We start from the raw sequence: 27,099 nt of genomic DNA, 5'->3' as shown, positions 1-27,099 counted from the left end.
TGCCTCGCTCCCCAGACAAGCTGCTCGCAGATCCATGTTGCATCCCACTCTTCATCTTTCCCTCCGCCACCTCGGTTAGGCAGCACCTGTCCCAGCCCCACTCCCTCCCTCACCACAGGGGCCTCAGTCTGCCTTGCACACGCACTCACACACCCCCTTTTCCCCACTTTTCCCTCCCAACAGACTTACCAGCTGGATGCTGCTCTCCAAGCTCCCCGGCTGGCCACATGCATGCTGCAGTTGTGCATGCACACACAGCATTTATCGGCAACATCATTGGCCGCATCAGCCAAAAAAAAAAAAAAAAGCCAATTGCTGATAATCTCAATATTCCTTTTATTGGTGCTGATACGATATGGACCAATGTATCGGTGCACTGCCTAGCTGCAGGTTACCTTCTGTGATGAAGACTTGCGCATCTTTAGTCTTGGGTGCTAATAAGCACTGAGCTTTTTTTCTCCAGGGCAACTAACTGCAGGGAAGCACTACACAGCAATAAGTTTTTGGGGGGGGGGGGTTTGTTTATGTCTATTGGTTCTGATTTTTTTTTTTTCCCCTCGCTTATCCCTTAACCAAATATCCAGTGGTTTGCAGGAAGTTGGTAGTTGTTGCTTAAATAATCAAACTCTTTTCATTCTGTTCCATTCTTTAAGTGGCAGTGGTCTTGTTTCCCTGGCAAGCTGTCAGTGCTTTATTGCTACACTGTGAGCTGATTGCCACTCAGCCTTTTCCACTTGGATTGGTAGCATCTCCAGATGGGAGTGTTGAGTAAGTGCAGCTGGAGTGCTGCAAACTAACATGTTTTAAGAAAAACGTCTCAAGCTTCTAAATACCAAGTGTGAGGAGGAATATAGTAGACCTTTATATCGTTGTTTGTCATCATCCTTATGAAAGATACCATTTTGATAGCAGTGTAGCCAGCCTCCCGTTTAACAACAGAACATATGGATCAGCATACACAATAGAAAACCTGTTTTTTTTTCCAGCTGAAATCCCATCAGGATAGGGGTGAAGCTGAAGGAGAGGGATAATGAAGTCTTCCTGCGTGTTCATTTTTTGTGTTGTGCTAAGATCACCAGCCAGCCAATATGGCAATTAGTACTAATTATAGTATGAATTCTCATCCACCAAAAATTGGGCTAGCACTACCAGGCAGCTATTAGATTTCAGTGACTTACATTTACTACTGACTTGGGCCTGACAGATGAGACATTTTGCAGTATGTTTTTATGCTGATTAAATGTAAGCATTCATACTTCATGTTCCTATTAATCAGTAAGCTCAAATAAGCACATGTGTTGGTAGAAGAAGCCTAATATTACTGCGCTTTCCTGTACAGGTGGATCACTGGTCTAGAGGCTCATTTACCTGAGCAGGTTGCATATGTTTAACTTCAGGGGTGATGTTTAAATTGATTTAGCAAAACTGGTGCTAAAGGTTGTATGAACACTTAGTTTAGCTACAGTCCATTGAGAAAAGGCTTACATTGAATTGAAACTGAGCATTCCTATATTGAAATAAAAGTGACCTGTGTCGGGGCCTGCTTGGGTTTCCCTAAATCAAAGGGTGGTGTGAGTGGAAAGCAATCAAATTGGTACATTAGCCTGTAGAGAAGGCCTTCGTTTGTGTATGATCCTGCATAAGAAGACAGTGCACCATGAAGTTGTGGGGAGGGGTGTTTGGTATTGGGCATTGTTAAAACTATGGAAAAAAAGATGCGCCGAAAGGCAGAACAAGGAAATGTCATAAGATAACCAACCTTGTTGACATCTCTGAACATGGAACAGACCTTGCTAGTCAGTGGATGTGCACATTGCACTAAACACAGTAGTTCCGGTATTGGTCCTCTGCCACTCCACGTGCCCCTGTCCACGCTGCTCGTTTTTACCTCTTGTTCTATTTCATTGTGTGCTGAAATTGTAATCTCTTTGGAGGAAGGGACTGTCTTTTATTAAATCTGTGTACAACATAGCCCCTTGACATTACTGCCAATCAAACAGTGATGACATAGAAGATGAAAGCTTTTCTCTGCTTAGAAGAGCTGATGAAATATTTTTGGATTGGAACAAAAATGCATTAAAAATTAAAGGGGGGTACTTGCTAGCCATGTCGGTCTGAGACAAAAAGACATACAAAAAACTAGAACGCTTGGTTCCAAAACGATTCCTTTTATTAGACCAACTGGAAAAATGGCAGGAAAATTGTGCTTTTCCTGTAAGCTTTCGGGATCAGAGTCCCTTCATCAGGCTCTAGGAAAAGTGTAGATGGTACAAGATGATAAAAAGTTCCCATAGGTAGGAAATAAACTTTATTTTTGCATAGAGGGAGCTGAAGATGGAAGTCTGTCCCTCTGGGTCCATGAGAGTGTCTTTGTGAGCTGTGTTGAGTAGCTCTTTGATGTGCTGATCAGGTAGAATTCCTTCCCTGGAGGTGTCAGACAGCAGGCAGGGGGGCAAAAAACTTCCTTGTTGTTCTGCAATGAAGTTTAAAATCCAAAATTGGCTGAAATTTGGCATCTTCCGTGTTTTGGGGGTGTACTTGGTAGCCGTGTTGGTCTGAGACATAAAGGTAAAATAAAAGGTACCCCTGAAACACGGAAGATGCCAAATTTCAGCCGATTTTGGATTTTAAACTTCATTGCAGAACAACAAGGAAGTTTTTTTTGCCTCCCTGCCTGCTGTCTGACACCTCCAGGGAAGGAATTCTACCTGATCAGCACATCAAAGAGCTACTCAACACAGCTCACAAAGACACTCTCATGGACCCAGAGGGACAGACTTCCATCTTCAGCTCCCTCTGTGCAAAAATGAAGTTTGTTTCCTACCTATGGTGCCTTTTTACCATCTTGTACCATCTGTACTTTTCCCAGAGCCTGATGAAGGGACTTTGATCCCGAAAGCTTGCAGAAAAGGACAATTTTCTTGTCATTTTCCAGTTGGTCTAATAAAAGGTATCATTTTGGAACCAAGCATTCTAGTTTTTTGTATGTCTTAAAAATTAAAGGGAAGCCTCCCTTTGTAAGGGTAATGGAAAATCTCTCAAGCTATGGACAAATATACTTTTGCTGCTTTGAAAGAGGAAGAGGATTTGCTGCTTAGAAGTACGCGATATACATTACGATCTAGCTGGTATAGCTGTGTGATCATGTAGCAAGAAGAGTTAGCTAAATGGCCCTAAAGTTTGACCCTGGATAAAACAGGGTTGTTTGCAGCAGTTTTGCTATATGTGAATCAGTACAGAATCATGTTGATACAGCAGTTGCAAAGCAATACCATATAGGTATCTTTTGCTATCAGTGCAGTTCTTGCACATGTCTGTACCTTTGCTGTTACACTCCCCTTCCACGAGTAAGCCCAGTTCTAGCTTTCAGTTTTGCAGATGTATTACATCTGGGATTGTGCCCTAGGCTTGTGTATCTGTTTAAGCATAGCTGTCTTGTATATGATCACCTGTATTTTAAAACTGACACATATCCCTCCTCCTTTCCAGTTGTGTTTGATGTGTACAGAGACAGCAAGGTAAGTGAACGATGGCTCATGTCATATTGTTGGAGTAGTCTTTATTAATTGCTCTGTGGAAGTGCTGAAGCTGCCTAAAATGACACTGAAGTGAAATGAATGCGGTGTTGAGTGAATTACAGGTATCTGTCAGCAAGTGGCTGCCATATGCTAGACATTATCCAGGACAGGACAGGACAGGAAGGTGGTTGGTGTGTTTGCGTACATGCGCATGCCAAGAATGTGGATGTTTTGCAAACTGTTTCCTCCAGAGAAGGGGCAGTTTATCTTAAAGCATGAAACTGTGGTTTCAGCTGCAGTTGCCTGACAAATACTCAGTCTTTAACAGAATCTTTGATAAGACTTTTTAAAGTGGTTTATGCTATCAGAAGAAACTGCTTGGTTAATTGTTAAGATTGCTTGGTAATTCCCATTTTAAGACCCTCATTTTAGATATTTAGAGCTAACTGTTTAGGGTGAATTTTTGTGAACAAAAAGGCTGTGAAAAATGCACGGCCTTGCCCATGTTAAAAAAGTTTTGACAGCCTTTTCCTTGAACTGCTGCGGCTACCCCTGTGCTTTGGAACGGGGCTTAAAAATGTGGCCTTTCTGTCTAGGACAGGCCTTTTGCTGTGGCCCTGAATTTCCCAAATTTGGCCAAGTTAAAAGCTTTGGGAAAAGGGTAGCATGCACAATCTTCAGGATTTTAAGTGCCTAAAAATTCTGTCTTCAATGAATGTGCTCATGTTGCTCACAGCTCCCTGTACTGACCAGGGTAAAATATGGACCCATCCTGGTGGGTAACTGAGCATGTTTCAGGTGTGCAGCCAGGCTTTAAATACTCTAAGCTCAGGGCTACAGAGGTGGAACTGCTCTCAGCTGTTTCAAGCTGGAGCAGGGCTGGGAGCTGGAACTGAGCTGTTTTCCCTGAGCTCACACTGGGATTCCTCATCCCCAGCAGCCAGGTAGGAGCGGTTCTCTGAGCTGAATGCAGAGGAGACAAGCAGTTTCTCCTTAGCTGTCAAGACAATATGCTGGGTGCATGTATCTGTTAATTACTGGTGCAGCTCTTGGGCTCCTGGTAAACTGCCAGTTAGTCCTCTGGGGTTTGTCTGTATGGCTTAAAGCAGCACTGTGCTGACAAGCACCACACCTGCTGCTTACAGGCTGAGCTCCTGAGCTGGAGTTAGTAGCCTTATTAGCCTCCAAAATTTCAATTCAGTTTCTGAATTGTGTGCGTGCTGCATTGCTGCTGTTCAGAGGTAGCGCACACTGGAGGCAGAGTGCAACTCAGCATGGCACGACCTTGCACCATACCATGGATGCATTTAAGGCTTTGCCTTTTGCCTCTGCACGTGGGTGCCGAGTTTGCAAGTGTATTATTCAGCATCCCTTTAGCATCTGGATTACAGATGCTGATAAAGGTTGAGTCCCTTTCCAGGGCCTGTTCTGAGCAGCATGTTTTTACAGCAACCTCACCTGTAGTGTGGGAGCAACATCTAGCTCCTTCCTACTTAAAGTTTTTTCAACTGCAAATCTGTCTTGGATGGATGGATTTTTTTTGCCAGGGCTGCAAAATTTGGTAGAGCAAAAGAGCCATGCAGGGAGCAACTGAAACATACTGGGGACTTTGCTCCAAGTCCTGCTTTTTCAGAGGGAAGTGGGAGCAGTGTGTTTCAGCTGGTTGATGTAGAACATAAAGCAACTTCTCACATCTGCGTTCGGTACAGGCTTTCACATCGCAGAATCCAGCTCTTAAAAGCTCATTTCTATTTTTCGTCTTGTACTGAGTCTTTCCAATTTAAGTTAACATTCGTTCTCTCTCTCTCTCTCTCTCTCTCAGTTTTGTGGGGGTCGCTCTTGTTACTGATGGGGTGGCTTTGCATGCCAGCATGCAAAACATGTTTAACACAATCTTAAAAGCCAGGTGGTCTCCAGAGCCAGGCAGGCAACACTACAAAGGTTGAGTTAGCCCAGTTTCATTTGGATGCATTTCTTCAGCTGTTAAGTAGCTGGGACTGAGTTATTTAAAGAGCTGCCTAAAGACAGCTGTAGTGCAATGTTGTATGAACTGATCCCTGTACGTGTGTCTTGCATACATCCCAGGTCTTCAACAATTTGCAAAGGTTAAGCTTCTTAGATAAGCTTCTGTAAGAGGGCAAGTATAATGGGGGTATTTCAGGCTGCTGTTCGTTTGCAAATCTTAAGTTACAGTAATATTAGTGCTCTGTTGACTCACAGGTGCTGTCATTGTGGGCAGTTCAGCATTTTCATTTTATCTGTACTGGCTTGGCACTTATCTATCTTGTAACTTCCTTTGACTGCCCTTTGTTTTAGGCACTTCCTTGATGTGGTAATGCTTTTTATTAAAACTAAAGTTGCTATATGTCTGTGGGTGTTAAGCAGAATTGCACCGTGTCCTCAGTGTGTTTCTTCATCACATGCAAAACTTTGCCTAGATTGCTTATGCACTTATCTGTCTCGCGTGTGATAAGAGATTGCCGATATTGGAAGCCTGCAATAAAGAGCTTTAGCCCTGCTGTGAAGCTAGAGGATGAAAGTGGTCTTGAACTATATTTTAGGGCCATGTGCTGCATTTGCTTCAGTTTGCTTTCCCTTAGCATGAACGCTGTTCATGGACAGAGATAAACACTTCATATTTAACAACACCTGTCATGAAATTTTTTTTTCGATTTCATCATTTTTTAAAGCCTTCAACCAGCCATTTGCAGTTACCAGAGTTCAGTGAATATTGAAGAGGATCTTTAGCAATCAGCCAGTGCTGTGGATGAGCACTGTATCTACAGAAAGTGGAAAGTATTGCTGTGGTACCAACAGAAGCATCTGTTCCTCTCACCAATCCTACAGTCTGTCTTCTAGTATGAAATTCTCCAAAGTGTAGATGAGCTCACAAAAGTCCATATAAAAATTTTTAAGTTGCATATATTAAACAAATTCTTGTGCCAGCCCTTTCTAAAGTCTAAACCCTCTGAAGCAGAGTAGTATCTTCTGAACCACAAAGTGAACTATGCCAGCCATTGCCCCTGTCTCCAATTAAATTGGTTCATTAGCTTGTTTTTCTAAGTGTGGTGGGAATGCAAATGACACATTCCTCCTCCTGATATTGTTGAGCTAATAAGATATCCCTGTTAGTAAAACCAAAACATCATACTATCACAAGAATCTCTGAGCTGGGATGAGAAGTGGAGAGATGGAAACTCATGGTCCCGTTGGCGATGCAAATCTGCTTCCTGCACCGATACTGCTTGGGACTCTTCCACCAGAGTTGCAGCTCGACAGTGCAAAACCACCTTGGTTTCTTTACCCTTCCAGAATCAAACCCAGCTGCAGTCTGTTTTTCAGGTGGTTGCAGTTTCTGTATTAATAAGCTTCAGTCTTCTGAAATGTGACTTCAGTCCTGACATTTAGCATAGGGAGCATGCGGCAGCTTCTCGAAACTATTTACTTGTGATCTGACGGGAACACGCTGTGGTGTATTTGCAAGAGGGACTCGGCGAAAACTGGGGGAAACCAAACTGCATGGGCTGTCCCGCTGGCTCAGTTGTAGGTTTCAGGTAGTATTACTGTAATACTTCTGTCAACTTTTGCCCTCTGTCCCCTTGCACTAGTAAGGGAGGCTTGAGGTAAGAACGTGACTGTGCCTGCTAGCTACCAAGGTCCTGCTCTGTACTGCCATGTTGAGAGCAAGCCTCCTGCTGCCAGACCATATGAGGGCTGCTTAGATAATATCATAAATCTGCAGCTGCATGGAGGTGAGAGGACATCTCAGCAGCGTGGTCACTGCTGAGGAGTGGGATAGACCTCAAAGGGATTTTCATCCCTGGTGAGGAAATGGCTGTGTTAGAACGCTACATCTGGAAGTTTTACAGTACATCAAGCAGATGGGGGACCACGGTCTTAAAGAAGATCCCTCTGGCTTGAAGGAGGAGGAGGGAATAGAGACCTAGGTAATGACCTAAGTAACTCCCTGATCTTCAGAATCGGTTGCAAAGTGCCTTATATCATGACTTCAGTGAATAATAATCATAAAGAAATCCTCTTGCCCCTTTAAAGGTACATACAGCATTTCTCTTTGATAAATCCAGGCTCATTCAGACATGATGCCTAACTTGGGAGAAATCCTTCTGTACATTGTTGGGGTTTTGTGCTTTGTTACAGTGTAATTTGTCTTTTACTAGCGTAGGTAACACGCTGTAAGGAGCGACATGGTTCCCTGTTAGTTTGAAGTAAGGCAGAGAGTAGGGTGGGCTGGCACCTTGGAGACTAATTGGTTCAAAGAAGCATGGGCTGCAAGGTGTTAAACTGATACACTGATGTGAGAAACTTAGGTTTGACTTTGCTGGTTCTTCATGGTCTTCCCGGGTGAAGTTGAGCAAGTTATTTTCATTTTTCTTTGCTTGCATTCCTCACATCTGTAAAAACACACGTCCCACCCATCCCGCAGGGGTGGGTTGTCAGGATAAATGTAGTAAGGGTTGAGAGGAGTTTGGCTACCACCATGACTATCTACAGGTATTGTTAGATAAATTTACTCAAGAATACCTTGCATCTGTGAAGACTTTTTGAATTGGGAGGATCCCAGAAGGCTTTTTTCAAACTGTACAGTATCCCTGAAATACTGCCACTTCTGAGATGAAGAGCAGCAGTTGTGCAGGCTGCCGAGGTGGCTGGTGTGAGAAGGGAAACTTCTGACCAAAGATAGCTTGGGCAAATCCTTGTTCTTGCCCAATGTGCTGTGGGACTTTTGAAGGGCTATGCAGAGCAAAATGACTTGGTAATGTCCAGTCTACAAGATCTTCTTGTAAGAAACTGCATGGAACTGATCTCAAAATACTTGCCCTCCCTATTTTGACCTTTTATAAGAACTGTTTTTTAGTGGTCCAAGATTTGGCATGTTTTAAAATGAAGCGCAGCCTGCTCAATACCCATGGAGAGAACATTTTAAAAACGTATAATTTAGCTGGTGGTGAAAAGTTCACGTCAGGTTTGATTATTTTTCTTGAGATCAAGTATGCTTGTATTTCTGCATTTAGGTGGATAATGTTTTTCTGTCCTTACTTCATACTGTTTAAATCTGTTGGGGGGTTTTTTATTTCCTCTGTTGCTTCACTGCAGGGTAAAGTGTGGCTAATAGATTTTAACCCCTTTGGAGAAGTAACAGACTCACTGCTGTTTACATGGGAAGAATTAACATCTGGGCAGAACGTGAAAGGTGACCACGGTGAAGGGGAGGCTACAGAACAGGTACAGATTTATCTGATAAATAAAACTGCATTTGTAGAGAGAATAGCTAGATGGCTGAATAGGTAGACTAGCTGCCTCAGTTCCTGTCCTGTGTGATTAGTTACTAATGTGCATTTCTGTTCACGTCAAAGGGGTATGGATTGCATCCCAGACTTTGTTTTTAGTTCATTGATTGGAAATGCCATGAAAGCAGGATTTATGTCTCCTACATTGGGCAGGCTCAACAAATAATAGCATCACGTTTTAGGGCTTTCACTACTGTCTACTACAGTGGATAGTGTTGAGAAAAAGAGAGACTATACTGCAGCTTTTACCTAATGTTTCTCTTTACTCAGTTTAGTCCTGTTAATTCCAGTTCTATCCCTTTTTATTGCATTTTAAACTGTGCCTTTTTATTTCTTCATATGTACATTTTTAACTATATGTCCTTTTACTCCATTACTCTACCAAGTTTTACTGCCTACCTTGATTGTTTTCTCTCTTTGGTTTCCCCAGTTTCACAGTTGTTTGAGCTTCTACAAATCTCCCTCTAACTCTGTCTTCCCATTACAGAGGTGCCCAAAGCTAAGCCTATTTCCTGTTCTCAGGGGAACTATTCCCCTTCAGTCATTAGTGCTTCAGTGCTTTTCCAGTTTGTGACTAACCCTGGGGCCATTTGGCCCCAGCTTAACTCCTTAGCCAGCTGGGGAAAACACTGAAAGTAGCTGTCTTCAAACTGCAGACTACTGATGGCTCAAGAAGCAGTTGCTAGCAACCTCTGGGGAACTGGCTGGATGGCAGCACTCTGAAAAAGGACTTGGGAGTCTTTGTAGATCACAGACTCAGTATGAGTCTGCAGGGTAATGCAGCTGCACAAAAAGTGAATGAGGTTCTGGGATGTGTCAGTAGAAGCATTTGGTGCAAAACACAGGAGGTGATGGTGCCTCTCTGCTCGGCACCGGTTGGGCCTCATCCGGAGCACTGTGTGCAGTTCTGGGCTACACATTTTTAAAAGGACGTAGAAAAGTTAGAGAGGGTCCGGAGGCAGACAGCAAAGACAATCAAGGGCTTGGAAAGCAAGTCATGAGGAGAGGCTGATGGAGCTGGGCATGTTCACCTTGCAGAAGAGGTGCTTAAGAGGGGACATGATAGCAGTCTTCAAATATCTGAAGGGCTGCCCTAAGGTAAAGGGAAAGCACCTCTTCTCTCTTGCTGCAGGGAGGAGGATGTGCACCATTGGCTTGAAGTGGTCTTCCACTGGGGCTCTGCGGGCTCAAGCTGTGGTGGGCGGGCTGGCGGGGGTGTCCAGCGGCACCTGTGGCGTGGCCTGGCCCGGCCTGGGCAGCTCAGCAGGGATGGGCCTCAGCCACGATGTGCGCAAGGGGATGCTGCCTGGCTGGGGCAGGACGCCCCACGAGCCCAGCGTCCTGCCCCAGCCAGGCATCGTCCCTTCGCGGCCAGGGTAGCTGTGCCCCATCCCCGCGGAGCTGCGCAGGCCGGCTGGGCCCCACCTCTGGTGCTGCTGGGCCCCCCGCTCCCCACCTGACTCCAGCTCTCTATTTACTGTAAAAAATAAATAAATAAATATATTTATTTATTTATTTATTTATTTATTTATTTATTTATTTATTTATTTATTTATTTATTTATTTATTTATTTATTTATTTATTTATTTATTTATTTATTTATTTATTTATTTATTTATTTATTTATTTATTTATTTATTTATTTATTTATTTATTTATTTATTTATTTATTTATTTATTTATTTATTTATTTATTTATTTATTTATTTATTTATTTATTTATTTATTTATTTATTTATTTATTTATTTATTTATTTATTTATTTATTTATTTATTTATTTATTTATTTATTTATTTATTTATTTATTTATTTATTTATTTATTTATTTATTTATTTATTTATTTATTTATTTATTTATTTATTTATTTATTTATTTATTTATTTATTTATTTATTTATTTATTTATTTATTTATTTATTTATTTATTTATTTATTTATTTATTTATTTATTTATTTATTTATTTATTTATTTATTTATTTATTTATTTATTTATTTATTTATTTATTTATTTATTTATTTATTTATTTATTTATTTATTTATTTATTTATTTATTTATTTATTTATTTATTTATTTATTTATTTTTAAAGCAACATAAATTATTATTAATAGTATTAAATATGCAGTGCATCCTGCCACGTACCCCCTCCGCCCCAGTTTTGTTTTTGTGGCATGCCGGCACTGTGGCACCATACAAGGTAGACATTGTGATTTTTTCAGCACTCCGGCCAAAAAACGTTGGCTACCCCTGATCTAGGCGTAGCTGTGCCTGTGTTCTACCATAGGCATGTCCCGTGCTTCTGGGCTTTCTTGGTTTTCCCACCCCATGCTTTCTGCTAGTACCCCCTCCGCCCCAGTTTTGTTTTTGTGGCATGCCGGCACTGTGGCACCATACAAGGTAGACATTGTGATTTTTTCAGCACTCCGGCCAAAAAACGTTGGCTACCCCTGATCTAGGCGTAGCTGTGCCTGTGTTCTACCATAGGCATGTCCCGTGCTTCTGGGCTTTCTTGGTTTTCCCACCCCATGCTTTCTGCTATGTGTATTAGGGTGTTTTTAAGCCTTCCTCAAAGACGTTGGGTGTTGGTGACAGCCAAGGCTGGGGACTTTGACTGGGCTGTACCAGTTCTCCTGCTGGGACCAAAGCCGGAGGTTCCTGACTAGAGGGTCTTGCCCCTCTGCTCAGGGTCAGACCGATCACCATATTTGAGGCCAGGAAGGAATTTTACCCCATGGTCAGATTGGTATGGAGGTTTTTGCTGTCTTCTGTAGCCGGGGGCATGGCCATCTACCTGGGATCTCTTGAACGTACAATGACATCATTTCATAGAGCCAGGATGTTGGTGCCATGCTTCACCTACTTTACCTGTGGCAGGTTAGGGTGTTAGGTCTGTCTTGTGTTAGGGCTGACAGCAGTCTTATGTAGAGTTTAGATTATGCTTTGCATAGGATGGTTTGTTTAGGGAGGAACCCTGTCTCAGGCAGGGGTTGGACTAGATGACCTCTGGAGGTCCCTTCCAGCCCCACTTCTCTGTGGTTCTGTTTCAAAGATACTGTGAAGCTGCAAAGGGAGATAGATGGCCTGTGTGATTGATTGATTGATTTTGACTGAGATGGTCCCCTGATGTATATGATTTCTTTTGAATCATTGAGATTGCCCTCCAGGCCAAGAAATGGTAATCAGCCAGTAAGATAAGTTCCTGAGTGATTTCTTCTGTTTTTGTATGGCCCATGCTTTGTATAGCTTCCTAGTATAAAGTTACTGTGTTTAAAGTCCTGCTCTCTAACAGCTGATGCTGCTCTGGGGTAAATCTCCTTGTATTTCCATTTTTCCCCTCTTTATAATAATTCCCTGCTTTGTAGGATGAATGTGCAAGTTTCCACCATGGGTGCTTATAAGCTACAGCACATTATCCAAGTGCTGTGGATTAGTGCATGTTAAATTAGTTTCCCCAAACCAGTGGCTAACAATGATTTTTTTTTAAATTTATTTTAACTTTCATTTCAACAAATATTTGCTAGGTAAATTCTGACCATAACTTTGGCAAAGTTTTACTTATTTATGCTGAAACCTGAAGTCCTAACTAAAAGGAGATTTTAAGACTTTTGTTGCTAAACATTATACAATTTATAAACACTATACAATTTTATAGCTGTGGGCCCAGCAGCTTTATCTGAAGTTCAGTATATCACAGAGGGAGACCAATTGTTACGGTGCTGTTACTGCTTATTCACTTTAATGCATTAATATTAGTATAATCAGGATCCTAGCGGAGGCTCTGACTTATGGGGAAAAACTCTTACCCAGGGATGGCGCCAGCCTCTTCCCAGTGGGGGGTCTGAGGTGGGCTAGACAGAAAATTGGGGCAGTTGTGCAGGAGGAGGGGCAGCACAGCCCAGAGGGAAGGAATGGTGCTGGGAGGGGTGGTTACATGGGGGCTAAGGTCCCCTGACATCCCCCCCAAGCACCACTACATTTTAATTTCTGCTGCTAATTGATTTGAGATGTTTATAGGAAACCCTAGCATTGGTGAGCGCTTTTCAATACAATTTAGATGAAATAAACATACTAGCCAAGCAGGTGAAGCTCAATTATTCTAAAGAAATCCACAGTTTTAATTGCAGTGAGATACTTTATGATGATTTGGGTGTTTTCAACCTGCTCTCTCTTTCTCTGTCTCTCTCTAAGGACTATCCAGCTTTCCGTTGCACAAACAGCGGAGTTACCGTCCAGCCTAGCCCTTACCTGAGCTACGGACTGCCCAAAGATTTTGTAGATCTTTCTACTGGAGAAGATGTCCACAAATTAATAGACCTTCTCAAACTGGTAAGCAAATCATAGTGGAGGAACTTCTGACTGTTGAGAGGAAAGTAAAGGAACATTAAAGTGCTTAAACCCTGGTGTTCTAAATCAGGGGCGTCAAAGGTGCAGCCCATGGGCCAGATGTGTCCCATAGAGTGCTGTCATCCAGCCCCCAGTGTCACTGCTGAGCGTGAATTGAGCCACATGCCACTGGACTGGCCCTTTGCTCAGAGCCCACAATACGCGCTGCTCGGGCAGTCCGGCAGGGATCTGTTCTGTAGCAGCACCCCTTTTCTGCCCCCACACCTTTTCTCTTCCCCAGCCAGCCCAGAATTCACACCACACCTGCTGTATTATAGAATTGGTTTATTTAATTTTACCTTTAATAACCCAGAACTTTCTTATCCTCAGTCAGAGCTGTCCACGTCTCAGTGGCTGGGTGCTGCATGTCCCTATGCCATATGGAGCACAACCTCCCTGCTCCCGAGTCGCATACTGCACTGGCATCCCACATGGGCACCTCTTTTGCTGTGCTGTTGTGTAGATCCCCCCTGTTATGCCTTATGCCTCCGCACTACATCATGCCAGTGCCCTGTGCTACATGGGATCACTCCCTCTGCCCTGTGGGCTGTGCCACCTTGTCCCCAGGAGAGGGGGCAGGAAGTGGTAACTGGTGGGGGAGACCCTGGCTGCAGAAGCAGGAGAGTGATGTGGGGGACGGCACCCAGGGGCCACAGGTTAACTCCTCAGGGGTCGCATGCAGCCCACAGTTGGACAGCTCTGCCCTAATTGAAGTTGTTTAATAGGATCTAAAATATGATGGATGTTCCTGGAGAAATCTGCATACCTTTTTGTTATCTGCTTTTGTTATTTGCTTAAACAAAGTGGGATCAGACTGTTATGGCTCAAAGTTGGTATTACTTTGGGTGTTACTAAAATAATTTTGTGAGGCCTCAGCAAGCTTTTACCACTCAACGGTTTTTAATTCAAACAACCTCAGTTTCTCTGTTCCTTTGACAACAATTCTTCGACGTTTTTATTGGCTCAGAATGACCTTCCCTCTACTTTTCCAGACTTGGGTGGGACAGTTGGAAGATTTTTTTTAAATGTTTTTCTTAAATCAAACATACAGTTCAACACAAGCAGAGTCTCTGGTATCGGTGTCCCAAACCACCCAGCCTTGAAGGTCAACACAGACAACTCAGATTCTACCCATAAACTGCACACTACAGAAGTGTAGTAATGTGGTTCATGATGCTGCTTGTATATCACTTGTCTTAGGCCAGTCCTCTACCAGGATGAGGACTTGCCCTTCTGCTGTGTGTGTCGTTTTTATTAGTGGCATTTTGCAGTCTACTTCATATTGTTCCACCACATCATAGGAACACTGCTACAGAGTCTAACAGGAGATATGATCAGGAAGTTTTTGACTTTCATTTAATCTCCTTTTTTCCATTTCATCCCAGGACTTCAAATTTTAACTCTTTTGTAATTCCCCAAATCATCACCTGCCTTGTTACCGGGTGTGACGGTATCTAACACTGTATTTTTGTGGTATTAATTAAGACAATTGACTGATGCCAGACACATCCCGAGACATGTTTGCCTAATGCCATTGCTGCTTCTATAGTCTTAAAAGACAGGTTTTCAATATGTGAGTCCTGTTAGGGGTTCAGATACACTCTGGTAGCACTGATGGAAGAACAGAAGAGAGAAATGCTGATATTTCTACATTTTATTTTCATACCAAATCAATTGCAAAATAAATCAGAATATCAAAACTTTTTTCAGACCAAATGCAGGGGGAAAAATGGAGAAATTGAAATTTCTCAGTTGAAATAAAACATTTAAAGATTCCTGAATTTAAATGTTCTGTCAGAGCCAAATGAAATGGTTTCTTTCCATTTCACCTGCAGCAATGGCACAAGGGGATACTGTTGAACCTGTAAAGGGATTGGATTGCTGTGGCTAGATACTATAATGAGGAGTCTCATGAAGCCTGTTAGAAAAATGTAAAAAAATTGTCTTCAGATTTTTTTCCTTCATTGTGAGTTTTGATGTCACCTTGACCATTGATTCTCCTGGTTTCTGAGTTCTTGTTTATGGACTGTTTTTACTGGTTAAGACTAGGTGGCATATTTTATTTACAATTCAGGAGAAAAAAAACTCCGTGTGAATTTGCTTTTATAAATATAAATGTTACCACATAACCTTCAAAGAATGGCTTGGAAGTATATAAAGTTGTTTTTTTTTCTAATGCCAACATCTCTAGAAAATGCTTGTAATTTTTTGATGCTTTTATTAAAAATAATTGCATATAACATGGTTAACTTTCCTGTTTCCTTGGCAGAAAAGAAATCAACAAGACGATGACTGAGAGATCATGAAATGCCAGATGAAATTTTAAGCGAGAAATGTGGCTAGATTTTTAGACTTAACTGTTAAACGTCAAAGTAAAGAAAATCTGCTTTTTGTATTCAGTGAAAGAAGTGAAGAGCTGCCAAGCCTATTTGTGTATTAGTTTAATAAATATAAAATCTAGGAAATGTTTTTCTCATGGCAACATGGTATGCTGGCTTATTGCATGTTCTACCCTCTTTCAGTGCTTTAATTAGGATCATAGGAGAGTAGGGCTGAAAGAAACCTCATGAGATCATTTTGTTCAAGGCACCGCTCAAGGCGGGATCAGCCTGGCCAGGCGTCTTTTCCAGCATGCTCTTGACAACTTCCAGGGATGGAGATCCCATAACCTCTCTAGGCAGCCTGTTCCAAATGCTCAACCATCCTCACAGTCAGAAAGTTCCTCCTGATCTCCAATCTGAACTTTATCTGCTACAGCTTGAGGCCATTTTTCCTAGTCTTAGAGCAATGGCTTCAAGCTGCAGCAGAGAAAATGTGCTGTGTTACTCTCCTGATGCAAGCAAGGATATCTACATTTGGACATAAGTAATTGAGTCCCTGGTTTTTAGCCTGGGAGCACCCACACTGATGAGAGTCACTTCAAACTGTAAGACTTTCACTCACTCAAATACACCCCACAAATAGAAAATACAAAATGTCAACTATCCCATGTATTTAATCGCATGGTTTTCAAGTACAATCTGTTGGTAAAATAATAGAGCAATTTGCAGTCTTTCCTTTGTAATTTTTTAATGGTGAGTATCCACATTGAGATTTCTCTCATTAAAGTCATCTGCTGGTAAATTGCTCAGTTAAGGATTTTAGTCATTTGAAATACTGAAATCACTTTGAATGAAGTAATATTCTTCTCAGACTGCGGCCATAGTCAGGAAATGTTCAAAGTCCAGTACTTCAAAAACCAATGTGATAAATATGCTGAAGGAATAACATTTATTTTCAAATATCTCATCCACAGCTGATGGTTTAAAAATTATATCAACAGCCTCATAATTTTATGCGGGTCTGGCTTTTCTGCTGCCGCATCCACTCACTGACTTCTCTGAGAAGATGATCTATGTCGTAATTATGATGCATTCTGGATTCATTTGACACTTTAACCCTTTCTGCTAATAGAAGGAATCTTGCAAACTGGCCAAGGATCTGGAAAACGTGTGTTCTTTACCCAGTTTTATCAACTGGCTCACTTTAAAACTTTTGCAAGTTACTTGGATGGGAATTTAGGGTCAACTGATTTTGGGCATCTCAGTTTTTGGCTACCCAGCTTTACACCTTGATGCTGATAATCAGAGGTTGCATACACAACTCCTGATGAAGTGAATGGAAGTGCAGTTCCTAGTCGCCTCTGAAAACTGGAACCTCCTCTATCTCATGCTGAGCATCCAAAAATTAATGTGTCTTTTAAAGTCAAGTCCTTTGCCTCGTAAAATGGGGATGACTCTTAAAGTAAAAAACTAAACACGGAAAAAGGTCACTTCTCATCCCTATGCAATTTCAGTTTTGAAAGACCACTTGTGGCTGAAGATTATATGGATAATGAACATGTTCTGCCTTATGCAGTTATCAAACTTGATGCTTATGCTCCTTGAAATAGCTGAATTAACAGGTGTTCTTGCAGTCTGCAATTATAAAATGTGTTTTCCTTCCTTATGAAACTGGTAAAATGTCCTTCATTGGAGATATGCAAGGAGAGTTTAGACATACATCTTTTGAGGATAGTCCAGATGGAGGGCATCCTACCTCAGAGCAGGCAGTTGAATTAGACAATCAATTGAGATCCTTTTCAGGGCTACATTTAATTCTGTGATAGAAGTTGATCTTTCATGCTTCAAATGGCGTGTGTAGGAATCTCGTAAAATTTAAGGGAACTTTTAAAACTTTCAAAAGCATTAAAGCCAGAGAAAGGACTGTTGTGATCATCTAATCAGACCCTTCTGTATTACCCTGACGTCTTAGGTGAAATCCTATGTCAGTCTGATTCCTGGTGAAGCCTAGTGGTGGAGAATCCACTGCTTCCCAGTAGCAAGATCCAGCATTTAATGATCCTTTATCGCAGGTCCCCAACCTGGACCCTCACCAGATGCTCTGTATGGTGCACCATGCACCATGGTTTGTATTGCTGTTTCCTTCTTCCTCTGCTTGTCCTGAGGTTATAGGATGACTGCTATAATAAAATGTCTCTTTATTCCTTTCTTCCTCCACTGCTTCATTGGTCTCTGTGAGCCCTTCTGAATAACCCTCTGTCAGGTCATTCCATGATCTGCCTTGTCAAGTCTTTGCAGTCCCTCATCCAGTGATTGGTACTTCTCTTCCTGCTGCGAGTTCAGACCCAACGAGTGGTTTCTCCCAGGGTGGATTTGATTGAAATCAAATTGATTTAAATTGTGATTTTAAATCACTGGTCAGGAAGCCTTGTTTTAATCATTGTTTTCTACAAAAAGTGAATGCTTGTTGTTTGATATAACTTTATATATATCATTCACAACTCAGAGAGAGGGGTATGTTTCATTTTTAGAGGGTACACATGCATTTTAAAGCAGTGATTTATTTTGATGTTTTTTTCAGATTAATTTTGCAGCTACATCAGAAAAGTGAATTAGGGTTTGGTTATTTTATTGGCTAAAGCAAATTTGAAGCAGATACTTGGGAAGTCATTGGGAAGTGAACTAGGATCAGATCTTTACAGTGTGCAGCTAAAAGCTTGAGCAAAAAGTATTTGATTTTCAATTAGATAGTAAGTATAGAAATTGCTGGAGAAGGGAGGGAGTACAGACACTAGAAAACAACTACCAGATAGCAGCATCTTTATAAAGTAGCTGGGTTTGCTCTGCATCTGAGTTGCACATCAACTGGATGTGACAGTCATGGTTCTTGAATAGCAGATCTGCCAAGAGTGCTAATGAAAATACTCCATTATTCCTCAGTCGGAATTGTTTTCAATTTTTCAGCTGGACAGCAGTCTATCAATCCTCTACTAGCATCTCCTAGTAAAGATATTGGGTCTTTAAAAAAATTACTAAGAGTAAAAGTTACACCCATTTAAAGTTACCTCCTTAATGAAGAGGAGTCAGATGAACCTACCCTTATTTGTGGCTTTAATTCCAGGGTTGTCTCATGTTTTTGTTCCCTTGGATCTTCAGCTTTCCTGATGCCTTTCTTGTTTTCCCTTAGCCCTCCACTCCAGTATTTGGATTAATCTGAACACTGGAATAAGAAGCAGCACAAATAATATTGAACTGAACCAAAGACTCAGCTTCTCTGTGTAACACTTTCTATGTGTATATTTTCTGGTTTCATTTGCTGAGTGTGTGTCTGGAAAGAAAACTATAAATAGGGAAAGTGGTTTTTGTTTCCCCCCCTCCTTTACTATATGTCCCCTTGAGCAAAATGAATACCACCTGTTGGATTTTAGTTGCCTTATATGGCCATGAAATCCTCATGAGCATATTTCGCATTCTTAGGCACTCTGTATTAGTCTTCCGCACATCTTTGTGTGTCTACATATAACCTAACACCCGGGCCACAAGGCAAAGCAGTCGAAACCATAGACACAAATAAGGAAGAATATAGACCTTAGGAAATATAATCTCTATGCAGCCTTTTATTGGTATATTGCCAGATGTAAAAACTTGATGACAAGTGGTCAAAGCTGGCATTTTTGGTCATGTCAAGATGGGCATTGGAATAAAAGACAACCATGGTTAAAAATAGATAGTGCTTCCTTCCTACATTTGAGACAGTTTGTCTTTCACATGCTGACGTGCGTCTACTGTCTCTTCTTGCTGGAGAAGAGTACCGATAACAGCATCTGGTAGTGTGGCAGCCAAAATGTAAACGGGCAAATCAGTTTGGCAATTTGTGAATATCTTTCTTCTGAAGGAATAGGTCATGCACCAAGGCTGCATTTGGGGAGGTTTTGAAGAAAACTGTAATTTTATGGAATAAAGTGTACAGATGTCTGCACAAACAACCCTGTAGCTGGTGGAAGACCCAAAATAAGTTGGCTTTTGGCACACAATAAATTAAAGGCTTAATATGGGAGTGTTGAATTGAACATAGACTATTTTATTCAGTAGTAGAATTAAATTCCTAAATCTTATTTTTTTTATTATCATAACAAAAGCTTAATTAGATATAGGGTTTGCAGCATCTTAATCTCTGCTGAATTTTGTTACGTGTCTGAGGTAACGATTAGCATTCAAGTCCAATACTAATTCTGAGACTTTAATTAAAGGAGCATTTCTTTGCATAATTGATCCCTTATCCTGTGCAGGCTTGTTAGAGTCCTTTAGTGACCATGTCTGGTGATAGTATTTTTATTATAATAAAAATCTAACACAGTTGTTTGCTTGGGCATCTTACTTTCTATTAAATATTGCAATAAAGCATAACAGCAGTTATAGCAAGTACTATCTGGGTGCTCTCGTTAGAACTACTCCGAAATTTGTCAGTAGTGATTTCAGACAGAAAATTCTGATTCATCGAAATGTTTTGTGCCGCTTTCAAGTAAGGAGTTCTCTGGTTTAGGGTAGGATTTCTGGCTGGGAGACATACAGATAGACCCACCTGGGTGCACGTTGAAGGGTCAGTCAGGGAATTTATGGGGGCTGAAATGGAGCAGGTGCTGAGGTGGTTGGCCCAGCACCAGGCTGTGGTCAATGAGCAAGCTCAAAAATAGGAGACCGAGACTGAAGATACGATGCCCCTCCAATTTCACCAGGCAGAGACTTCACAAATTAGTGCTGGAAAACCAAAACATGATAGCAAGTGCATCTGCCAGCAACATAGGGAGGAGAGGTGGGCTTGCTTTTGCTAGGGGTTGTGTGCACGACGAACAAAGATGACCCGGAAGCATTTATAAAAGTGTTTAAGCGAATTTATAAAAGGGTTCGATGAAACAGACTGGCAGCAGTTCTGGAAAAAGAAGGGTGCTGAAGCCCTCGGTCCCTGCCAGTTGGCACAGTGGCTCAGATGCAAGGCCACCGGCTGGCTCTGGAGGAGCTGTTAGAGCAGGTAGTGCTACAACAGTTAGTCTGGGACCTGGAGGATGGAGTGAAGGGCTGGGGGAAAAGACATCAGCCTCTAACTAGAGGAAGATGTAAAATTAGCAGAAGATTATTCTGCAGCAAGGAAGGGACCAGGGCAAGGGCAAGAGAAAAGGGAAGGGGACCTAGAGAGCCGGAGTGAGTGCAGGTCTGCCCAGCTACCCAGGGTGTCACGGCCACCCTTGGGGCCAGGCATTTACTACATCCTTTCATGCAGGATGCTGAAATGTCTTCTGATAACTGTAACACTTACCCTGGGATAAACTTACCAGATGAGAAGCTGATAAAACTCACCAGTAAGCAAATAAGAGTGAAAGGTAGAATTTGTGTTGGGCAGATGACTTTGAAAACTAATAGAGTCAAAGTAGAGATAAGAGAGAATAATAGGACAATGTGCTGAGCATCTGAGACATTTGTGTACAAATGCTAGGAATATGGGAAATAAGTTCAAGTCAGACTACTCAACCCAAATGGTGACTTAATCAGCATTAAAAGATGGGACTGGCATATTGTTATTGAAAGGCCTGGTGTTTTCAGGAAGAACAGGCCTGAAGATATGGAGAACGGGGGAAGTGGTTGCACTGTACATTAGGAACGTATGTACTTGGAAGGTCAAGAAGAGGTGCAGCTGGTCTGTTTGTACGTCTCCAAGCAGAGGTGGAATTAGCCGTGTTAGTCTGAAGTCAAGTAAAAGGCAGAGTAGATCCTGCCTTCTACTTGACTTCATGCTAACATGACTTAACTATGTCTCTCTGCTCATGGAGGGCAACTCTTAGCCAAATGAAATGGGCTGCAGTCAATCTACACAAGATCTATCAGGTGCAAATCTACCCTGCTATATACTTGAATATCTGCGAGTGCAAATAAGAATAGGGAGACTGTCATGCTAGGGTCCACTATAAACCAGGGCAGAGGAGATGGATGAGGCTTTTTCTGAGCAACCACAAGAAGCATCCAAGGACCAGAAACTGCTCGTAATGTGAACTCCTTGTTGCCCAGACATGGGCTGGAAAAGCAGTGGAGCTGAACCCAGATAGTTCATCAAGATCTTGCAGTCCGGTGGGGACAATTATTATTTTCCCAGAACATCGAGGAACTTAGTAGGGGGCAGCAGCTATTTTAGACTTGACTCTGTTTAACAGGAACTGGCTGGGAATCAAAAGGTGGAAGGTAAGTTGGGGTGTAAGTGATCATAAAATTACACTGTGCACTCTCAGAAGAAAATAAGCTGAAGGTACTCAAATAAGGAATAGTCTTAAAAAAAACAAACTCCAGACTTCAGTAAACTCAGAAAACTGGTAGGAAGAGTCTGTTGGTAAGAGAATCTAAGGGACAAAGGAGGGCAGGAGAGCTGGCAGTTGTTGATGCATGTCAGTGTTGTTATCTCCTCCATTACTGCTGGTCGGGTTGGGTATTACTGGTCACGGTGGGCTCCTTCCATTTGAATGGTTTGTGCATGCTGTCACAATTCAGTCGCGATGCTGTGTCCCTAACAAGTTCACTAGTCCAAGAAAGAGAGCGTAGAGTTTGGTTCGTAGTAACAAAAACAGTCAAATTTATTGTCACCAAACCTAGATGCTAGCATCTGTGACCAACTGATCCACGGTGTCAGCTGGGTCTTTTGCAGGCATGAACATAACCCCAAAGGCCAGTACAAAGCATTAAGCGTTCCCAAGCATCTTTTTATACACTGATCACAACAACTTTGTGTTTACAAGAGGTGCAGCAGTTTTCCCCCGTTACTAAAAGGGTTTTAGGTGATGACATCCACATCCTACTTCTTACCAAGAAGTGCAACAAGATGCAGACACCTGTGGCCAGGTCACTCTGACCTTTGGTTTTTGTGTTCAATACTGGTGGCATCAATTCACTCTCTCTCTGTTGCTCTTGGGAGCTGAGAACTAACGACTGACTTTTCCAGCCCTTTCACGCAAGCTGTGTGTGCTATGCCTGGTTTTGTGCTCATTGGTGCCTACTTCAATTCATCCGTATATATACATATATTTGTATATGTGCTGACTAGTGTTAGCGAAGCCTGCAATCATTACTGGAAAAAAATTACTAATGTCTTGGTGTCAATCTGTCCTGATGTGAAGAAGACAGAGGAAGCGCAATAAGAGACCAATGTGGCTGCATTAGGAGCCTCTTTAAAGATGTGAAAATCAAAAAGAAGTACAATTGTATAAAAAATGCAAAGAGTTTCACATAATTGATGAGCTTCAAGAAATAGCCCAGGCTCCACGGGGTCAATTCAAATGGTTAAGGTGTTACCATTAGCAAAGATAACAAGAAACCATTCTTTAAAAGCATGAGAAGTAAGAGGAAGGACAGCAAATGGCATGTGATGCAGAAGGCTGCAATATTTTGCTTTAACGATAAAGGGTTAATTATAACCAGAAACTTAACACAAATAATTTAAAACTAAAGAGTAAAAGTGCAGGCCAATTGGAAAAGAACAAATCTGAAGTAATTAATAAGTGTATGTGTGTGCCCAGCAGCAGGGCCTGAGGACATTCACCCTAGACTACTTATAGGCAGCAAAAAAACAAAAACCCAAACCCCAAAATCTCCAAACAGTTAGTGATCATTTTTGAGACTCATGGAGGATGAGGCAGGCCTATCAGACTGGAGGAGGAAGGGCTTAGACCAGTCCTGCTACCTTAAATACTCAAGAAAGTACTAGAAGAAATTATTGAACAATTACCTGGTAGACAACTACAGGACAATAAGATAAAACTTGGCCAATATGCATTTGTCAGGAAGAAATCAATCTAATTTATTTGTCTGAAAAGCTAAGTGGCTTGGTGAGCAGGGGCACTATGGGCTATATCTTGATTTTAGTAAGATTTTTAACCACCACCACATCACTCATGAACACACTCAGGGAAAATGGTCTAGATGAAATCACTGTAAGATGGGTTTGCTACCTCGTTAGATAGGGCGCAGCCGCAGAGAATAGTTTATTAATGGTTCACTGTCAAACTGGAAGGACATTTCAAGTGGGGCTTGCCAGGACCTGTCCTGTGCCCAGTTCTTTTCAGTATATTCATAAATTACTTGAATGATGGAATAAAATGCACACAAAATGTGCAGATGGCACTAAGATGAGAGAGGGCACAAGCATTTTGGAGGACAGGATCAGAAATAAAAGTGCTCTTGATGGATTGGACAAATGGCCCAAGATCAACAAAATTAATGTAAATGGAGACATGCCAAGCCCTACACCCATGAGGGAGAAATTAAATGTGCAAATACCAAATAGGCAATGCTTGGCTAGGCAGCGGCACTGCAGCACAGCATCCGGACTAATAGCAAATCGCAAAGTAAACATGAGTCAACAATGTGACGCTGTTTCCAAAATGGTAAATCTCAATCTGCGCTGTACAAACCGAAGCATCATATGCAGGAGCCAGGAGCTATTTACTGTGCTCCACTCAGCACTGGCAAGGCCTTAGCTGGACTGCTGTGTTTAATTGTGAGCACCACGTTTTAAGAAAGATCTAGACAAATTTGTTCTGTTGTGCTCTTTCCAAGGTGAATGGAAAAAGTTTGGAAATCAAGGCCTACGGTGAAAAGTTGAAGAAACGGCTTTATTTAATCAACAAAAGACTTTAGGGGAGGGTATAGTGATGGTCTCCCAATACATTTGTAAGTTCATATGATGATAAGAAGGATGGTCAGTTCTTTCCATGTTGAGGTCAGGGATAAGACACAAAAAACACTCCCCAAAAAACTAGCTTAACTTACACCAAAGTAATTCTCTCTTAAAAGGAAAAAAAAAAATCCAACTATGAGTGTAATTCAAAACTGTCAGACAACCTAGGGAGGTTATATGGAATCTCTTTAAATGAAAGTTTTAAAGAAAAGGTTATAAAACATCTGTCAGTGACAGTTAAAGTATACTTGATGCTGCCTTAGTGTAGGGAGATGCGCAATAAATGATCTTTTGAGGTCCCTTCCAGCCTTGCATTTCTATGATACTCCGGAGGTCACTACTTTGGACAGTTTCAACGTGTGGGTGAACTGAGGGCCCGTTACTGCTCGTTGCAGATGATGGGAGTTCTTTGGCACCAGCCATGTTAGGCTTGATTTAGGGAAGAGTGAGCGCGTCTATGCGGGTGCTTTAATGCACATTAGCCTTTTTTAATGTGCATTAAAGCATCACTAAAATAATGCTTTTTTAGTTAATGAGCATTAAAATAGGCTAATGTGCATTAAAGCATCACTAAAATCTCTGGATGCCTAAACACGAGCGTAGAGGCTGCTCGGACACGCTGGAAGTCCAGCATGTCGATTAATTGAATCTGCTGGAGTATGCCACAGCCAGGAGTTGCGGCAGTGCTTTAATTAGAGTAGCTCCTGGAGCCGCTCTAATTAAAGTGCCCTTCACCAAGCACGTGTAAAAGTACCCTGTGCTCTTTAGTTAATGAGCATTAGGATAGGGTAATGCGCATTTTCCTAGGACCTCACAATGAAGGGTGTTTTTACATGTGCTCCAGGAGTGGAGGGGGACGGGCAGCGCTTTAATTAGAGCAGCTCCAAGAGCCCCTCTAATTAAAGCACCCACACTTCAAAATGGCGATGTCAAACGAGGTCTAGTTAAAGCACCCCCACTGCCATTTTGAAGCACAGGAACGCTGATACACAAGATGCGGAGGCTGGCTGGAGTGCAGTAATTACTACGCTCCAGCAGACTCAATTAATCGAGTCTGCTCAGACACGCTGTAATTACAATGTGTTGGAGCAGCCTCTCAGCTTGTGTACAGGTACCCAGAGGTACTAGATTTAATGCGCTTTAACTAAAGTGTGTTAATGCACATATAGATATGCCCAATGTTTTAACCATTGGAGGCATAAAATAACAGAACAGGCCTGGTCTGAGTAGTAGGCTCGAAGAAAAACTAAACCAACTAACTAGTTTTAAGGTGATGCTCGTTGCACTTATTTGATGGGAGTACACAAAATGGCTGCTTGGAAGTGTCAGTGACCCAGGAGGTCTCTTCCAGTTCTGCATTTCTGTTTCAAAGCATTAAGGACAGTGGAAGAAGAAAAAGTTGAAAGTGGACAAAAATGCAAACTCATATGACTTGCTTCTTTTTCCTCTTCCAGACCTGGTGGGGCTTTTTGATGCCAAATGAAAGAGTAAAAAGGACAAAAAAAATTTAGGGCAGGCAACTTAAAACAGTTGCTTTGATCTAATGCCCCAGTTTGATGCCCTTTGCCTGAGGAATCCCACTGAAGTGAATAGGACCACTTTGTGGCATTATTCAAGTTTGTGGATCAGCTCTAAACAACATGAACAAAACCACAAAGTGAAGTAGCATGGGGGTAGAAAGGTTTACAAAGGGCTACGATGTGAGAAGGGTTTCTCCCACAGATCATTTGTGGCAACTAGTGTCTTGGCCATGTTGCATACTTCTTTTACATTATTGTTTTGGTAGATGATTTCTAGCCCTGTTCAACATTAGGTGGTTTTGAACAGCCTCTGGGTAAAATGAATGAAGAGAAGGGGATTAGCTGATGCAGAAAAGCAGCAATGACGTTCCAATTGCATAAAGCAACATGACTACAGGAACAAAAATGACCTGGGAAAAGATTCCAGGAGACCAAGCGTGGTTTATGAGGTATGAACAGAGCAAAGGAAAATGAAGGAGCCATCAAGGACACAGTTGGTTATTTATGGCAAGGAAGGTAGGTAGTGAGAGAGCCTTTTCCCCCATAGGAAAGTTTTTTTTATGAAACCCACCTCTACAAACCAGAACCACTGCTGTTTTGATCACCATTGTGAGATATATAAATATAGATCTACTACAATATATATATCTCACAATGGTGATCAAAACAGCAGCGGTTCCAATTTGTAGAGATGGGCTGCGTAAAAAGCTTTCCTATGAGGGAAAAGGCTCTCTGAATACCTACCTGCTTTGCCATAAATAAGCAACTGTGTGCTTGATGACTCCTCCAAATATATATATATATATATATATATATGAAGTGAGGTAATGGTGTCTCAGTCTCGTGCCTGGAGTCTGTATCATACTTCACACACACATCAGCAAAGGACAAGAACTGAAGCAACCATCAAGACTTACCTACTTGTTACCACCGTTGGTTTGGGCCGTGGTGGAGTTGTAGACCACTGGTGGGAAACAGTGAAACTGTCTTGCTGTTACCTATTGCTATGAATGAAAAAAGGCATAATTCTCCAGAGCTCTTAAATCTGCATTAAAATCATTAGGGCCTGATTTGGACCAAGATGGAGCACCCTCGGTTCCAGACTAGGAAAGGTACTTGGGTACAATTTTCCAAAATAGGCTGCCCTAACCTGGGCACGTCTACACGTGCACTCCACTGCACGGTTGGTGCTGCAGTCATTTAGTAAGTACGCAGTCCCGGCGGCGTGCAAGTCGTTTCTGACCCTACTGCGCAGTACCAGCAGCATCACAGTTAGTGCCCACCGATGCTATGCCCGCTGATGTAGCATTTCGTGTAGATGGACCCACT

The 27,099-nt window shown here is 41.9% G+C and overlaps 1 protein-coding gene across 1 annotated transcript in view; it reads left to right on the top strand.

Annotated features, from left to right (window-relative positions):
* The window catches only part of CDC123 (cell division cycle 123), a 54,985-nt gene extending 35,095 nt beyond the window's left edge, over window positions 1-19,890 (top strand). The window contains exons 10-13 of the mRNA XM_006022139.3: window positions 3,490-3,518; window positions 8,634-8,762; window positions 13,019-13,156; window positions 15,483-19,890. Coding sequence (XP_006022201.1) covers window positions 3,490-3,518; window positions 8,634-8,762; window positions 13,019-13,156; window positions 15,483-15,509 — 323 coding nt within the window. The 3' untranslated portion in view covers window positions 15,510-19,890. The remainder of the gene's footprint in view (window positions 1-3,489; window positions 3,519-8,633; window positions 8,763-13,018; window positions 13,157-15,482) is intronic.
* The last annotated feature ends 7,209 nt before the right edge of the window (window positions 19,891-27,099 follow it).

Source organism: Alligator sinensis, unplaced genomic scaffold (genome assembly GCF_000455745.1).
Source record: "Alligator sinensis unplaced genomic scaffold, ASM45574v1 scaffold1216_1, whole genome shotgun sequence".
In the NCBI taxonomy this organism is placed as follows: Eukaryota; Metazoa; Chordata; order Crocodylia; family Alligatoridae; genus Alligator; species Alligator sinensis.
This window is presented reverse-complemented; position numbering and strand designations above follow the sequence as displayed.